Source organism: Arachis ipaensis, chromosome B06 (assembly GCF_000816755.2).
Source record: "Arachis ipaensis cultivar K30076 chromosome B06, Araip1.1, whole genome shotgun sequence".
Taxonomy (NCBI): domain Eukaryota; kingdom Viridiplantae; phylum Streptophyta; class Magnoliopsida; order Fabales; family Fabaceae; genus Arachis; species Arachis ipaensis.
The window spans coordinates 132,021,203-132,038,657 of NC_029790.2; the positions used below are offsets into that span (position 1 = coordinate 132,021,203).

Consider the following 17,455-nt stretch of genomic DNA (forward strand, 5'->3'; position numbering starts at 1 on the left):
TCTTCATCATCTACCTTCACCATTATTATTACCAAACTTTTTATCAACCCTAAAAAATAAATAACAAAAAATTTCAATAATTTTAACAATAAATTCAACTATCAATGGAAGTAAAAATTCTATCTAATAATCAATTCAACAATTTTTTTAATAAAAAAATTAAAATAAATCTGAAAAAAATGAACAAAAAAAAAAAGAGTATGAGAGATATGGCAGTGGAGAGGCGGTAGGAGAGAAGTGGGAGTGATGGACTTGAAGAGGGAGAAGAAGAACAGCGAATCTAGAAATAACGTGAAAATGGATCTGAAGGCAATCATAGCAAAAGGCAACGGCAGTGATGGAATAGAAAAGAAGAACAATGAAAAAAAAAAAAAGGAAGGAGGGAAGGAAGAGAGGCAATGGTTCTTTGGTTGGAGAAAGGGAGGAGAAAGGTGAAGATGGTAGTTTGGGTGTGCGGGAGAAAAAGGAAGAAGATCTGATGCAGAGAGAGGTAAAACGTGAAAAATGAAAGAAGGAGAAAGAAGATCTGTAAAGGACATAATTGAAAATAAAAAGAAAAAAAATGTGTTTATGTCTAAAAATTTGGGTTCTGTCCCTTGGTTTAGTATACAAATTTTGTATATTTGTGTACTTGCGTGTCTATCTATGTCTGCTAAAAATTCGTATCTCAACAAATAAACAATGAACATGTACCATCGTGTTTGCTAAAAATCCATATCTCAGCAAATAAACAATGAACATGTATCATCGTGTCTATGTCTCTCAAATCAAAAGCTACCTAATACCACCAACACCTAATCTACAAGTCATCCTGATTGTTCTCATTATAAATATTTTGTGAAGATTAATAATAATTTTAGTGTGATGGACAAACACTATCCCAAGTATGCCTTCATGAGTAAAAAAATGTTGATCCTCTCCATTGATTTTCCATAAAGTATTCTATATCAAACTATGAATATGGACACTAATAGTAAGGTTACCTGAAACGGCTAGGCATGGCTTGGAGATGATTCAAACACCAATGAAAAAACTCATGTTCACTTTTTGAATGACAGTGAAGCACATATAAAAGACTCTAATACATAGATTAGTAAGAGTTTAAGTAAGATGTGTATAAAAATTGAATGAAAAATATATAAAATATTAAAATATTTATAGAATGGAATAATGACTAATAGTCATTAGTAACAAATCTTTTTGGATAATCGTTGGTGATTATACTTCCATTGTGTAAAAAGTTATGCAAATTTGGATTGGTTTTATTATTATTATTTTTGTTGGGTATTGAAACGGGACTGTATTGGTTATTATCTAGACGATCATAACCGAAGCAGAAGGATCTTTTAAGTCGGGTGGAGCCAATGGACCACAATTCTAGGGGACTCGATCTACTTCCTTTAATCCGGTTGATCCATTCAAGAGAGGAAAAGACACTTCTAATTTATTGGGCCAAGTCGTACAAAAAAGTCCAGTTTGACTTCCCATTTTTTTTATAATTAAAAACTCGCAAGGTTCGTCAGTACAGTTAGAGAGTCTCGGCAACAAGTAAAACGATACCAACAACTACCAAGATACAACACCAAGAGAGGAGATCAGTTCCAATACAGGAACAGAAGACAACACTACAACCAACAAAAGCCCAAACTTAAAATTGTTAGACCTATGTATCACTAATTGCTATTATCTTTTGTTTCGGTCAAAGATTTTTTCATTATTTAGTTAGTTTGTATTTTAATATTAATAAAATAATATTATAATTTATGTTTTATACTTATATTTTGGTTGTCTACGGTATCTTTCAGTTCGACAAGTTAAAGACTAATTTGTCACGGATTAGAGTTCTATTTAAAAATTTGTCGCTAGCCAATGAGTTACTATATATATAAGACGAGATTCAAATCTTCGATATTTATTTAAACGGACGAGTGAGTTGACCATTTGACTAATCCAAATTGGTTAGGTTATATATGTATATAGTATACAAATTCCCATTGTGACACTTCCCTGATTATTCATTAATGCAAAGACTTTCCAATTTCTACTTTCTACTTTCCACTTTCCACTTTCCAGTTGGCTTTTGATTCGACACTTTCCCTCTAAAATGATTTTACTTTAAATAAGCATATTTTTTCTTACTTAAACGGTTAAACCCATCCTTCCATAGGAATATTTAATCCTCACATGTAAAATTAAGAAATATAAAAAAATTGCCACAATGGTCAGAGGCACACTAATTTACTCTCCTTAGTCATTAATCATTATCCAAATCCAAAAAATAAATTATAGAAGAGGGTTTGTGTTGTTCACGTGTAGCCACAAGTAACCTATAACATAATAGTGACTGAGAATGCCCCAAGTCTCACACTCACAAATTCATTTCCATTCGCATCAAAACCCACACTCACCAATAACAACTAACTATTCAACTTCATCAATTCTCTGCAAAAATGGCTTCTTCTATGGCTTTCTCTGCCACCACCTTCTTCACTACTACTCAAGCTAGAACAGCAAATTCAAATTCTTCTTTTTCTTCGCCATCTATTCCCTTTATCAAACCCTCCTCCTTTGGTTCCTCCAAGTCAGCGTTTTTTCAAAATGGGTTTTCTTTGAACTCATCCAATCTTCCTGGGTTTGTAGTAAAGCCTCGATCTTTTTCAGTTAATGCAAGAGCAGCCACTGAGAAAACCATATATGATTTTACAGTCAAGGTATCAAGTTCCATTCCTTCATACTCTTCATTTGATTATTATAAAGTGCTTTTTTCTATTTTGTTAATAAGAAAAGGATTTTGGGGGTTAATCTTATATTTTAGCTATGTACTTGTGGAATTTGAATTTGGTGCGGGAAGTAATATGGATGGCTTAACTTGGAGGGTGCCAGGAATTGTTATTTGTTAGAAGAATTTCTTAAGATGCATTTAGAATTTGTTTGGTAAGTGCTTTTAGAAAGAAAATATAGAAACACTTAGACCGAGATAAGATAAAACAAGATAAGAAAGTTGTATCTTTGACTCTCTCTTCACTGCCCCAATTGTCAATGGATAAAAATTTGGATATTTTCCTCTAGGACAAAAGTATTTTAGCTTTTTCTCCGGTATATGAAAGTTTAGGTATGTTCAGCACCAATCTGTCATTCTATCTTACTAGTGTCAGGCTATTAGCTCATCCTACTAGTGTTCTCTCTCTCTCTCTCTCTCACAGGATGTTTTTCATGGTCATGGTGCAGGATATTGATAAAAAGGATGTTCCTCTTAGCAAGTTTAAGGGCAAGGTTCTCTTGATTGTCAATGTTGCTTCAAGATGGTATGGACTATGGACTGTCATCAAACATATCTAGTTATTAACCTTAGTGAAAAATGCTTTACCTTACTTATAAACGAGTGTAACAAAGAAAATTGGACTTTTTTGGGGTCTATAATCAATAAATTAAAGAGATATTAAAGATACTAACTTTCCTTATTAGGGTGTTAGGCATATTGTTAGGCACATTTGTTTGTAGGAAATACCGAACTGATACCTTAGTCTACAAATCTTAATTGTGCTATGGCCTAATTTTTCCTCTTTTGATGGATGCTTCTTCCTTGCCATATCTTACTCAATGTGAACATGAATATCAAATCCATAGCTGAAATTATGATTTCTGGACAGTTCTGATTAAACTGAATAACATTACTTTGAATGACAGTGGTTTGACATCATCGAACTACTCGGAACTGGCACGCTTATATGAGAAATATAAAAATAAAGGTATGTTATGCATAGAGCCATAGAGGATAGTTATTTGCTTGGTGAGCATGACAAATCAAATGGTCATGCTCCCTGCACTTCAACTTGATGTTTCTACAGTGCAATTTTTTTGTTCTGAAAAAATCTAGTTCCTTTGCAAATCATTCTGCTTTGCCTTTTTGGAATTTTTTATTTACAGTGGGGTGCGGTTTTGGGGGGTGAGGTTGTAACATTGTAAATAATTAGAATAGAAGTGCTGTAGTCCTCTATATGTGTCTATAATAAGGACTCCATGGAATATTTTAAGAACCATTTGCGGATAGTGGTTAAGACCACAAAAGAGAAAGAAACACAAGATTTACAAATTATTTATCTTACATTGTTGCCAGGTATGACCAAGTGAAGTGGGATGTATTACATTCTTCCTTATCTATACCAAGTGCATCTTAAGCTACTTATTAATATAGGTGGCGTAAGAGATTGAAAATTACTAACTTAGTATGGGTAGAAAATGGGTAAATTTGGCCTTGGATGCATCTTTGATCTCTTCATATTTGAAGAACTTTTGTGGTTTCCTTTAATTTTTTTTTTAAAAATAGAATATGAAATTTCCAGGTAGGAGATTGAAAAGTGACTTAAAAAGTTAAAATCCAACTTTATGCATCATCGAAGTCTTATTGTTTCTCTTGCACACAGCTCTAAACTGTACTTGAAAAGTAATATATTTTCTCATCAACACCACTTATGGAGTTTCTTTCCAGGTTTGGAGGTTCTAGCATTCCCCTGCAATCAGTTTGGTATGCAGGAGCCTGGATCTAACCAAGAAATTAAGCAGTTTGCTTGCACTCGATTTAAAGCAGAATTTCCCATTTTCGATAAGGTTTGGTATTGTTTTTCTCCGTTCAGTAGTACGGTTAAATTTGAATAAGCAACCTAGTAAAGTTTTGTACAACAGGTTGATGTGAATGGACCATTTACGGTTCCAGTTTACCAGTTTCTGAAATCAAATGCTGGAGGCTTTCTAGGTGATCTTATCAAGTGGAACTTCGAGAAGTTCTTGGTTGATAAAAATGGTAAAGTTGTTGAAAGATATCCGCCAACTACCTCACCTTTCCAAATTGAGGTATGTTAAGCACTCCCCTGGTCCTCGAGATTCAGTTTGTAGTTGTTACAATGATGTTGAATTTGTTAATTAATAAGGTACGTAAGATCAAAGGTTAGGGTTCTTGATGTTCATTAAATAATTGGGATATCTAGCACTAAAATTCAGAGTTGAAACTTTAATGCGGAAGACTTCACTACCAGATCCTAAAGTTTGAATTTCATCCGCGTGGCATTTCCTGTAACTTAAGTGTTATAATAATCTCCACATACTATCTTCAAACTTAGGATAAACGTACTGGAGGAGATTATCTATTTCATTCTACCCATGAAGTACCGAATTTTAATTTAGAGATATGATCTATTACTGTTGGGTTTGGTTTTGTCATATCAGTGGAGAAATTTGGTTCTAGCTCACTTTTTCTTCTATGTTGGGTTTGTTAAAGATAAACAATTCCTTGGAAATGTGTTATTTTACTAAGAGCGATGGTCTTTTAATGAAGACTGAGAGCCATTCATACAATGTTTCTATTTTGAAGAAGTGTTCAGCAGAAAGTGCTCCTTAATTGATGCTAATGACCAATAGCAGAGACGTTAGAGACCATAGTTAGCTGTGAAGTTCATAGCTTATAGCATCATTTTAGTGATGCTTACTATGAGCTCATATCCGCAAATGATGACAATATCCTCTTTTACCAACGCGTAATTTTGTCAGTTCTTAAAAAGGCTTGGTACTTGAAATGAGGAATCTTGAGTTCTTGGCTAATCATACATGATGGTTGTTTTCATAGAAACCACACTAAATTAGGCAAGTAATACTAATAGTGTGTATTATTCAAACCTTAAGACAGATATCAGTGTGATATCAGGATAAGAGAGGAAGAATGTGCAGAACTTTGACCCAGGAATATTGTGAATGAACGGATTCTTGTAAATTGGATTAGATTTCATCAAGGGAAAGGCGAAAATGGCACTTACCCCCTTAGAATACAGGCTATGTGCACTTTAGGCCCTACAATTTATAAGTAAAGTTGAACCATTAAACTTTTGAGTGTGAATTTTAGTCAAAATAACTATATTATACCCCGAACATTAGGTCATGTGCAAATCGACCCGGGAAGTTTTTTGAATGTGCAACTCAATATCAATAAAGTTTAGGGATCAATTTTCACTTTTCTCTGTGTTAAAGTTCAAAGAATTAGAATGCTCTCATCCCTTTCATAATTTTGATGTCTACCACTCTTGCTTTTTATATTTTGGTTGACATGTCGATATGTAAATAATTGTCGCGACAACTTCTGATGAAATACTAGAATGCCAAGTGAGGCATAGACACTGTTACTCATCGGACCCAAAGTTCCACCACCTTGGATATCTTCTCTTATAGGCACAGTATTTTGAGATTTATTTGCAGTCCAAAGAAACTTTTCTCCATATATTCGTGCAAACATGTTTAAGGATGTCACAAACATGTGCTATTATTATACTAAAAGCTCTTAGAAAAAGGCTTACCCCTTTTTTTTTTTTAACATTCTTCAGAAGGATATCCAGAGGTTACTTGCTGCATGAGTTGGAATCAAGAGACACAGGATGAGTACACGTAGGAGCAAGAGCCGAGCAATACTCTCATGTTACAGACGATGAATAATTTCTATTATTATCAATCAAATTTTAGTTTTGTTGACTTTACTAATGTGATTACCAATATAGAGAAGTCAAGTTACATGTTACTAGCAAATGAAAATAAATAAACTGGTAATAGAAATGGGTATAGATTTGCTTCTTTTATTTTTCCTCGAAAGAAATCTTTGGTATGAGAACTTTTACTGATCTTGTTATCTCTTGATTAGGAGGTAAATATGAGATCAGTATGGGAATAAAAAGTTTCAAATTTTTTAAAATCATTTCATGGGTTTTTTTTTTTTTATTTTAATCCTAATGGATTATACATGATTTAGCCACAAATGTACCAATCCCATAAATTAAGTCAATTTTTTTCGGACATACAACAAAAATGCTATCTTTTTAGTGTGGAAAGAGGGCCTGAGCCCAAAGAAGAAACAAGGCAAGGCATAGCAGCCCTTGCAATATCATCAAACAATTAGACAAAAACAATGCAACTGGAAGCTTGGAACTTTAGTTGAAGTGGTAAATCACGGCGTCTTTTAAAATTTAATGTGCTGCACTCATGTTTTAAAATTTGACGAGACGAAGTAGTGAATAAAAACTCTTGGGTGAATTTGTGATATTGTAATACATAGAATTAAGAATTGTCTAATCCATTTGAAAAGAGAAAAAAGAAAAATGGTTTGGTGCTTCATTACTTGGTCTTTCAATTAAAATAATGTTGGGATTTCAAATCAAAAGCATGATAGTGTGATGGTATGGCGAGCTATTGTATATTTGTATTGGCTGTGGATACCCCTAAAAAATAAAATAAAATAATTAGACAATAAACAAAGAAATTTCACCAGACAAGATCTCCCTTATTGAAAACTCTACAAATTACTATTTTGGCAAACAAATAATATAAATGCAAATACTATATAACCAGATCCGGAGACTTTGACTGAAACACACTCGGAAGTCTCAAAGTCCCAATCAACCTTCAATATAAGCAAGCAAGCAAAGCAATAACATAAACATTGACTCTCAGACTCCCACTCCTAAAACCAAACCATGTCATCAATTACTACTCAAACAAACCATGAGCAAAGCCAAAACAATGACCCTCCTCCTCCCAACACCCATTTCTTCACAACAAAACCCAAACATAACAAAACCGTTATCCTTCAAACCATAACTCAACCATTTCAATGGCTCCAAAACCTCTCAACCCAGCTAAACCCAACCTTCATCCTCGGAATCTTCCTCATCCACGGCCTCCAACAAGGCTTCACCGGCTCCTTCTTCCGCGTCGCCGCCGACTACTACTGGAAAGACATCCAGAAGCTCCAACCCTCACTCGTCCAAATCTTCGCCGGAATCTACTTCATCCCATGGGTACTGTCCTACGAACGATTGTATAAAATTCTAGATTCTACGCCAATAAAATATTCTATAATTATTTTCCGTCGTATTCATAACAGGTATTCAAACCCCTATGGGGAATCCTCACCGATGCTTTTCCGATCAGAGGATACCGGCGGCGACCATACTTCATCGGCGCTGGAGTGATCGGTACGGTTTCGGGGATGGTGCTGGCGGCGAAAGGGGAGATGGCGGCGGGAGCGGCGCTGGCTTGCTTCGTAGGGGTTTCAGCGTCAATGGCGATTGCTGAGGTCACGATTGACGCATGTATCGCGAGGAATAGCATTGAAGTGAGATCTCTGGCGCCTGATTTGCAGAGTTTGTGTTCGTTTTGTTCTTCTTTTGGTGCTCTCGTTGGCTTCGTTTCTAGTGGTTTTTTTGTTCATCATCTTGGACCTCAGGTAAAGTAAAACTTATCAAATTTTATTTATTAGAAAATACTAAAAAGTCATTTGAATTTGACAAAATAAATATTTTAAATACCATTATTGGCACCTTTTTTTTTTTTAAACAAAATAAGCTCAACACAGAATAGTGGAACAATGAACTTTAATAACAAGTGCTACATAGAATTATACAATTCCTGTCAACTATCAAAAGGATCACTATCAGTCCATTCTTCGTAGCTCAGAAATGTCCGCTTTATTACTATGTCAACACCTGCTTCTTTATTATTGAATATCCTCGCATTACGTTCCACCCAGACATTCCAGATCACAGTGAAAAACCCAATAAGCCACCTTTTCTGCTCCTGTTTTTGCTTATGCCTACCAGTCCAACTCTCAAACAGTTCCCTAATGGTACCAGGAATAGCCCAATCCTCCCCAAATCTCCTCAGCCAACTGCACCACACCTGCCATGTGAGGTCACATAGAAGAAACAAATGTTTGACCGATTCTATCTCCTTCTTACAAAGAACACAGATATTATCATTGGGCATAATAACACCTAGCCTACTCAATCTCTCTTTGGTATTCACTCGACCAACCAGCACGAACCATCCAAATAGCTCAATTCTCGAAGGCACCACTCCTCGCCAGACTGAACTTGTAAAGCTGTAGCTCGTTATCTCATCTGACAGAGTCTCGGATTGAAGTATCTGTACAACAGATCTGGTAGAAAATACCCCTTTACTCTCAAACTTCCATACCAGCTTATCCTCTGCATCAGCTGCCAACTTCACCGGCATTAACCTCTCATGAAACTGGCCAAGAAGATCCATCTCCCATTGAAACAACTCCCTTCTCCACTGGAAATTCCATATCCACTCAAGTCCATTCCAAAACCCACAATTCCCTATCATAGCTCCTTGTTGGTTTGAAATAGAATAGAGTCTTGGAAACGCCAGTTTCAAGGGTCCACCGTGCAACCAGTTATCCTCCCAAAACATAGTGCTCCTTCCATTACCTACCTCCATCGCCATGCCAGTCAGCATTTTGTCTTTTATTCGCTGCTCTATAATATTCAAATGGCAAATGTCTTTCCAAGGCCCTCCTTTAACCGGTAGCTGCTGATTTACTAGCATTATATCCGGGTTCAGGTTGTTACACGAGCAGACAATCTTTTTCCACAAGGGGCACTCCTCCTTTGAGAATCTCCACCACCACTTAAACAGGAGTGCTGTGTTTCGAATTACTGCATCCCCAATCCCCAAGCCCCCAACTTTTTTCGGCGCCTGAACCAGTTCCCACTTAACTAACGGGATACCCTCCTTACCATCCCCCTTACACCACATAAATCTCCTTTGCAAGGATATCAGCTTATCCGCAACCACCTTTGGCATTTTGTACAGACTAAGGTAATATATTGGAAGGCTATTTAGCACTGATTTAATGAGCACGAGCTTACCCGCTTTGTTTAATACTTTTGCTTTCCACAGGCTGAGTTTCTCTTCCACCTTATCTATTACCGGTTTCCAAGTCTTCACCATATGCGGATTTGCTCCCAAGGAAATCCCGAGATACCTAACTGGTAATACTGCTTGCTGGCACCCCAATATACCACACGCATGATCTATCCACTCCTGCTCACAATTCACCGATATCAGATTTGATTTATCAAAATTGATGCTCAACCCCGACATCAACTCAAAACACTGCAGCAGTCTCTTGTAGTTCACAATCGTCTCTGTCACCGGGGGACAAAACAATATCGTATCATCCGCAAATTGTAAATGCGACAATGCGATATTCTTTCCCCCAACCAACAGCGGATCAATGCGGCCATTCCTGACAGCTTCTCTCAGCATCCGATGCAACACATCCACTACTAGCACAAATAGAAATGGAGAGAGGGGATCCCCTTGTCGGAGACCTCGCTCCATTTTAAACGGCTTGGATGGCGACCCATTTACCAGTACAGACATAGTGGCCGTAGTAAGACACTCCTTGACCCACAACCTCCAACGCTGTCCAAAACCCATTTTCTCTAACACTATATCCACGAAGCTCCATCTGACTCTATCATAAGCTTTATGAAAATCCAACTTTATAATTGCCGCTTTCTTTCTTCGTGACTTCAGCCAATGGACCGTCTCACAGGCGATGAGGGCACCGTCGTGAATCTTTCTGCCTTTCACAAATGCAGTCTGAGTCTCACCCACCAAACCTGGCATAACCGCTCTCATTCTTCTCACTAACACATTTGAAACCACCTTATACACACATCCCACTAAGCTAATCGGACGGAAATCCTTAATCTCTTTAGCCCCCACAAACTTTGGGGCTAGCGTCACCCAAGTTAGATTTACATCTGTAGGTAGCTTAGCCCTTTGGAAGAAATCCATGACTGCCTCCGTGAACTCCTGACCAATCTCTTCCCAGCAATTCTTAATGAAATTCATGTTATACCCATCACTACCCGGGGCCTTAGAAGACTCACAATCCCAAATTGCCTTCCTGATTTCCTCCACAGAAGGGAGGACCTCCAAGGCGTCTGCCTCATCCCTACCAATTTGCTTCAACAATCCATCCCGTACACCAATCCTAGGAGCAGGCTCCTGCCGATACAACTCCTTGTAGAAACCCCTTATTGCATGCTTTATCCTTACTTGATTCCTTACAAGTCTCCCATGTATCATTAGAGCATCAATCCTGTTATTCCGCCTTCTAGCTGAGGCAATGTTGTGAAAATACCGGGTATTCCTGTCCATATCCCTAGCATGTTTGGACCGAGACAACTGCTTCCAATGGATTTCCTTCCTAACGTACCACTTTCCACAAAATCTCACCAACGCCTTCCGTCTAGCCTCCGTTGTATTATCATAGATTCCTTCACTAACCTGATCATCCAGTTTCCTTATCTCATCCTCAAACTTCATAATCCTATTATCCATATCACCAAAATTATCCTTATGCCATTGTCTCAAAGGTGTCGTCAAGGCCTTCAGTTTACCAAGGAACGGAGTACCTCCCAATTTTCGCCATTCATTCTTTACTGTCAGTAGAAAACCCTCATGTGTAAACCAGGAATCCAAACTCCTAAACGGTCGAGGACCCTCTCTTACCCGTGTATCATCCACAATTAACGGGCAATGATCGGACAAGCCCCTTGGACCACCTCTCAGCCTAATGTCAGAGAATTCTTCCACTCATTCAATACTAACCATCACCCTATCTATTCTGCTACAAGACTGACCCCTGAACCATGTGTACTTCCTATCAGTAAGGGGTAAATCCACTAGCTGCATGTCTTGAACCCAACTTTTAAACTCTTCCGCCGAGACTGACAAACTCATCCCCCTTTTGCGATCCTCCACTTGTAAAATCTCATTAAAGTCTCCCAACAAACAGAAAGGAACCTGGCACAAACCCGCAATATAACTCAATTCCTCCCATACCACCCGCTTTTCTTCCCTCCCATGTGCCCCGTACACCAAACAATAGGCACACTGGAAGTTATTTTTTGTTAACACACCTTCAACGCACAACCACCTCTCCCCTTTATAACAATTACTTTTTTGAAACATCATATCATCCCACATCAACAGAAGCCCACCAGCTGCCCCAACAGATTCCACAAACTCCCATCCTACAGTACTACTTCCCCATATCCTGGCAACATCATATTTCAAAATAACCTCCTTTTTTGTTTCAATTAAGCCTAACATGTTCACATTATATTTCTTCTTTAATGTTTTTAACATGCTCAGTTTTCCGTCTCCCCCCAAACCCCTAATATTCCAACAACTCACAATCATTTAACCAAATTATTTCTCACCTTACATTTGTTCTTTGGACGACTCCTTCTTGCCTTTTCTTTTTGTTTCGCCAACTTCCGTTTCTCCGCTATCTTTGCATTCTCAGCTTGTAAAATACTCATAATATCCACATCTTCATCATATAACTCAACGCTTGATTCCACTGCCAGATTCCATGTAACCTCCGATTCCTTGAGTTGTGCTTCCTTAAAAATTATGTCGTCCTCTCTCTCTCTGGACTTTCCTTCATCTGCTTCCATGACCACCCCATTCCCAATTTCCCCCTCATCAATATTCAGCCCATGTATACCCATTTTTGCTTCACGAGTTGTCTCCAAGAACTTCTCAGACACCCCCAACCGGTCCCCGTGCATCGACTCACTCCCTGCAGCAGAACCTTCATGAAGAGCCCCTGCCCCTGCTTCGATCGCTCGCTTCCCCGCCCTTATCACCGTCCCGCAACCACCATCCATGCCCTCACCCGACCCCTGAGCTGTTACGTCGTGTATCTCAACCTCCGCGACGCGCGATACAGCCAGCGTCAGGGCCTCTGCATCAGAATCTTCATAATGAGCCCTTACTTCTGCAACGACTGCACTCTTCCCCACCCCTGTCACCGTCCCGCAACCACCAGCCATGCCCCCACCCGACCCCTGGAATGTTCCGCCATGGAGCTCAGCCACAGCTTCGCGGGATACAGCCAGCGGCAGGGCCCCTGCAGCAGAACCTCCATGAATAGCCCCTGCTTCTGCATCGACCGCGCTCTTCCCTGCCCCTGTCACCGTCCCGCAACCACCAACCATGCCCCCACCCGACCCCTGTACTGTTACGCCGTGGAGCTCAGCTACAGCTTCGCCCGATACGGCAAGCGTCAGAGCCGGACTCATCTTCCTTGCCCCTGCGTCGTCTTCTCCATTTCTCCCACAGGTGAGCACCGGTACTCGGATTTCACGCCCAATCGGAGCCAGAGACTCAATCGCACTCCTCCCATCAACCCCTGCCCGCTCTCGCTGCACATGGGTTAGGGTTCCAGTGACCCGGTTTGCCACTAGCCAGCCTATCCCAGGCCCAATTGCGTTCCCCAAATCCAATCCCACATCCTGAATACCGCATGGCCCACATCCCTGCTTCATAGTTATTGGGTTTAGATGACTTAGGCCCAACTCATGCTCTCCTATGCAGCACACCTTTTCTTTTGATAATAGCTGGCCCAAACTAAATGACCCGTTTGGTATAACATTCACTCCCGGCTCCCTTCCTTCCTCAGTATACATCCCCTGTGTAACCGTTTTCTCAGAATCTTCCTCATCACTACCAGATCCCTCCGTAACTGCCTTACCTTGATTCTGTGTACAACTCACTGAATCCGTTGCATCACCAAGATTTTTGAAATTCGAAAACTTAACGTTCACATCATTGAATAACACCTCCGGAATTACTATTCTATCCTTCCCACAGTCTCCCTCCGGCAAACTACCGGTTATCAGGTCTGCCGCCGGATCCCAATGCACCACCGTCTTTGCCTGTCTATTTTCACAGTAACCGTCATCGTCCCTCTCACCCTGGTCTGTTATCCTCTCCAACAAACCCTTAGTCCCAACAGCCTCCAACCTCACCTCTTTAACAAACACAGTAAACTCCTTATTCCCAATAGCAATATTGACCTACTCCCTAATGTCATCCATTTCGCCAGTAACAACTTGAAATTTTCCCACCCTAAAAGAAACCCCTTCTCCTTCTGGAACATCATAGTGAAGAACTTCTCCCCATAATCTTCCTACCGCTTTAAATGATTCTAGTGACCAGACATGAAGAGGCATTCCATAACATTCCAACCACACTTTACGAGACACACATCGTTCCGACTCATCCCATCGCCGGATCCGATGAAAAACTTGCAGCATAGTATCCAATTTAAAGGTATACGCCTCATCAGCATGCTCCACAGTGTCGAACGTTACTAACACTTTAGTCTCCCCGATCTCCCTCACGTCCTCTACATGATGCCAGTTGGTACGGATGACTCTAGTCAAAGACCGGAGTGCCATAGGCTTCAGTGTATAGCCCACTAAGCTCCTTACCAACCAGTTCATATTCTCTGCTTCAATAGGTATTTCGACCCTTTTCTTGCATCCATTGCTCTGCTGAACATGCAGTCTGCCACCTTCTTGTGTTTCTTCTGCCACAGGATTAACAACCTCCTCATGAGGCTTAGGAATAAACCCTGGCCTCCGTTCCGCTATCCGTCGAGATGCCACATTCACCTGTTTGTCCCCCGCCTGCCAATTCCTACGATACTTGGCTTCCCTCACAGAAATAATTCTACCACGTAGCCTGAATTGGTCCGTCCAACAGAATAGCTGGAACAACTCTCTCCTGGATACATCCTCCGGCAGATTATCCACAAACACAGAAAAAGAATCCTTCTCCAACCGATGATATTCCTCTCTATTCCAGATTCTCGGATCCTTCAATCGTGAATAGGAGCCCCGTATCCCACCCCCACTTGTGTTTCCCCCCCTTTCAATCTCTCGGTCACTCATCCTCACAGATATTGTTAGATTCACAATTTCACACTTGTACCGGTTTCCGCTCAAGCACGCTTAACTGCGGAGTTCTGATAGGATCCAGTGCATTAGTGCTGGTATGATCGCTCTTTGGGGGTTAAATATGTTACAAGCTAAGAAGTGTAACCAAAATGCAGATACAAAAACTATTGATCATCTTCAATTGCCAAAAACCATTATTGGCACCTGTTTGACTGTTTCGCCAAAGGAGCCATCGATTTTGACAAATGAACGAAGCTAGATCTAAATATTTTGTATTTGTATGAACATACCCTAACGAATGAATATTTGGTAGGATAATGTTAATTATAAAGTTAAAAAGGGAACAACTAATAATTACAATTAAAAAGTCCTGATTGATTTTTATGGAGTCTGTTTTTGTTTTTCATATGAGGGCAATTAATTTTTTTAAAATGTAATTAGATTTAACAATAAATATAAAAAAATAATTATTTTTTATCGGAATTAAATTAATACTATTATTGGTTGTTGCTTTTTTTAAAAAATTGTATAATTAGCATTTCCCTATATCTTCTACTTGTGTATATATTGTAGGGATCACTGGGTATTGTGGCGGTTCCTCCAGCTTTAACAATTTTGCTGGGATTCGTGATTTATGAACGCAGAACAGATGCCTTGCATAATGAAAAGAAGCAGGTTTGACCACGTTTTCTCCTTTCGACCTCCCAAAAATTTAGCTTGCTTTGTCCTAAAATTGTTAATTCATGATGGCACAAATACGAGAAGAGCACAAATAGCTTTTTCAATTTTTTATTCGCAAACACATGTAGTGGTTAAAATATAAAAAATATATTTTATTTTTTAAAATACAAAATATTTAAATTTTTTAAAAAGATTTAGACGTTCATATTTTAAAAAAATATATTTTTGTATTTTTTAATTAATCAATAACTTATTTACTTTTTAAGATAAAAGACTAAAAATCTATTTATCGTTTTCTCTAAAATAATTAACGTTCTGGTTGTTATAATTGATAGATCACAAAAGGTCCAGTTGCGTTAGATACCATATTTTTATTTGTTTTATGTCTAAATTTTCTCCAATAAAATTTAATTTCCTTTACATTTTTCTGAAATTTAATTTAAGGAGCTTAGACCATAATATACCTTTGCTGTGAAGGAGGCCTCTCCTTTTTCGTGTTATATGCTGAGAGAGATTATCAAGAGTAGGATGCACATCATCTCTTAATAATTAATTAGAATTAATTGGACCGGAAGTTGCCGTGCGTTTAATTTAAAATGTGCATCAGTCAAATTTCATAGTTTTTTAGGTAAAACACCTCCATAAACCAAAAAGACATGGATTTTACGTAAATTTTCTAAATCAAAATTCGTTACGTGCATATTTCAGAATATATTTTTATATAAATTGAATTGATGTAATTCGATTTAGGCGTATAAATAGTAAATCGAATTGATTAAATTTGAATTACTAGCAATAAGAGTAAATCAAATTGACAATTTAATTTAACATGATGTAAATTTGCTTTAAGATAAATTGATCCTATCAAATTCGATTTATGTGCAAAAATGTACTAATTGCATAAATCGAATCCTGTATTTTAATACCCAACAAATCAACAATTATATCTAGGTGCGATCTGTGGTGGCCACAAATTTGCTGTGGCTATGATGTCTATGCTAGTTGCTACAATTATTTCTTTACACGTAAACAAAAAGGATTTTCTTTTCTTTAACTTCTATATTGTTAATCACGAACACTAAGCAGGGACGGTAAATATTTGGTGGTTGATAAATTTTTAAATAATACAAATTTATGTTAGAAAAATTAAAAAGAAATAGAAATCTTATACAATTCTTTTTCATTTTCTCTCTGTTACACCCTTACACCCTCAATCGTTCAACCATGGTTATCTGCAACACTTTTTTTTTTTGTTGGACAAGACCTTTGCCAAACCCAAATCAGACTAGAAACCAATCATAACCTGAACACCCCGACCCGGTATCCAAACGATAACCCTCCAATACTGTAACACATTTTGATCTCTAGCTTCCTCTTAACGGATCTTTACGTGGGAGCAGACCATTGGTGTGCATCCATGGTGACTTGACTCCCTCCCGCCGAACGTGCTTCGACATAGGCGCTTCATGGATTTCCATTACTACGTGTGCTATGTCGGCTGCTGTTACCACTGAAATCCTCCGTCCTCTCTTGCGGTCTTTGTCCTTGCTGAATGTCTTCGTAGAGATGCTCATCTGGTTGATGAAGAAACTGCGATCCGGCGTTGCTTTTGCTATCTGTTATGCACAGGTCGCATGATTTGACATTTCTAACCTTGGCATATCACCTAATAGCTATCGTATCTCTACGGTAAAACAACAAAATTTGACCGTGCTTAATCTTGCCAAGACAACTTAACCACACTAAAGAACACTCTACTTGCCACCATAGCCACAGGCACCGTAGATGCAGCCTTATATTTATATAGAGTCAATGCTAAATCAAATTCGAGAAAGTCTAGGAGCCAGTAAATTTTAGGGTTTTTAGCCATCAATTAGTTATCAATGATGTTTTTAGTAGTGTGTGATTGCATCTAATAGTGTAGAATCATTTAATTTCCTTTTGATGGTTAAGTGTTGGTCAGAATTTAACAAAAGTGCTAGTCCCTAGCACTCATCAAATTCAATTAGTTCGATAATGCGACTCTATGAAAAAAAATTGCATTTTATAAATTTTAAAATTTTTTATTATAGTATAAATTAGTAATGAGTACATTACAAATTTTTATAGTATTCATGATAACATTTTTTAAAATTTTATAAAAATATTTAATTTAAAATTGTTATGAT

General features: G+C 38.3%; 3 protein-coding genes across 5 annotated transcripts in view; 2 read left to right on the forward strand and 1 right to left on the reverse strand.

Moving 5' to 3' along the window:
- On the forward strand, nt 2,337-6,733 carry LOC107605438 (phospholipid hydroperoxide glutathione peroxidase, chloroplastic). The gene is made up of 6 exons (XM_016307319.2): nt 2,337-2,711; nt 3,229-3,305; nt 3,688-3,749; nt 4,490-4,608; nt 4,684-4,851; nt 6,369-6,733. The coding sequence occupies exons 1-6, from the start codon at nt 2,451-2,453 to the stop codon at nt 6,396-6,398; spliced, it is 717 nt and encodes a 238-aa protein (XP_016162805.1). The 5' UTR covers nt 2,337-2,450; the 3' UTR covers nt 6,399-6,733.
- Nucleotides 7,224-17,455, forward strand: part of LOC107605439 (probable folate-biopterin transporter 6) — a 15,033-nt gene continuing 4,801 nt past the window's right edge. The window contains exons 1-3 of one of the 3 annotated variants that reach the window (XM_021105211.1): nt 7,224-7,832; nt 7,919-8,260; nt 15,180-15,281. In XM_021105211.1, the coding sequence (XP_020960870.1) occupies nt 7,509-7,832; nt 7,919-8,260; nt 15,180-15,281 (768 nt within the window). In that variant the 5' untranslated portion in view covers nt 7,224-7,508. The remainder of the gene's footprint in view (nt 7,833-7,918; nt 8,261-15,179; nt 15,282-17,455) is intronic. The other 2 variants (XM_016307320.2, XM_016307321.2) reach the window with 2 other exon arrangements.
- Nucleotides 12,030-14,174, reverse strand: LOC110263616. Its single transcript, XM_021105212.1, has 2 exons — nt 12,773-14,174; nt 12,030-12,442 (listed from the first exon to the last, which is right to left on the reverse strand). Exons 1-2 carry the CDS (start codon nt 13,329-13,331, stop codon nt 12,054-12,056), a joined length of 948 nt encoding a protein of 315 aa, XP_020960871.1. The 5' UTR covers nt 13,332-14,174; the 3' UTR covers nt 12,030-12,053.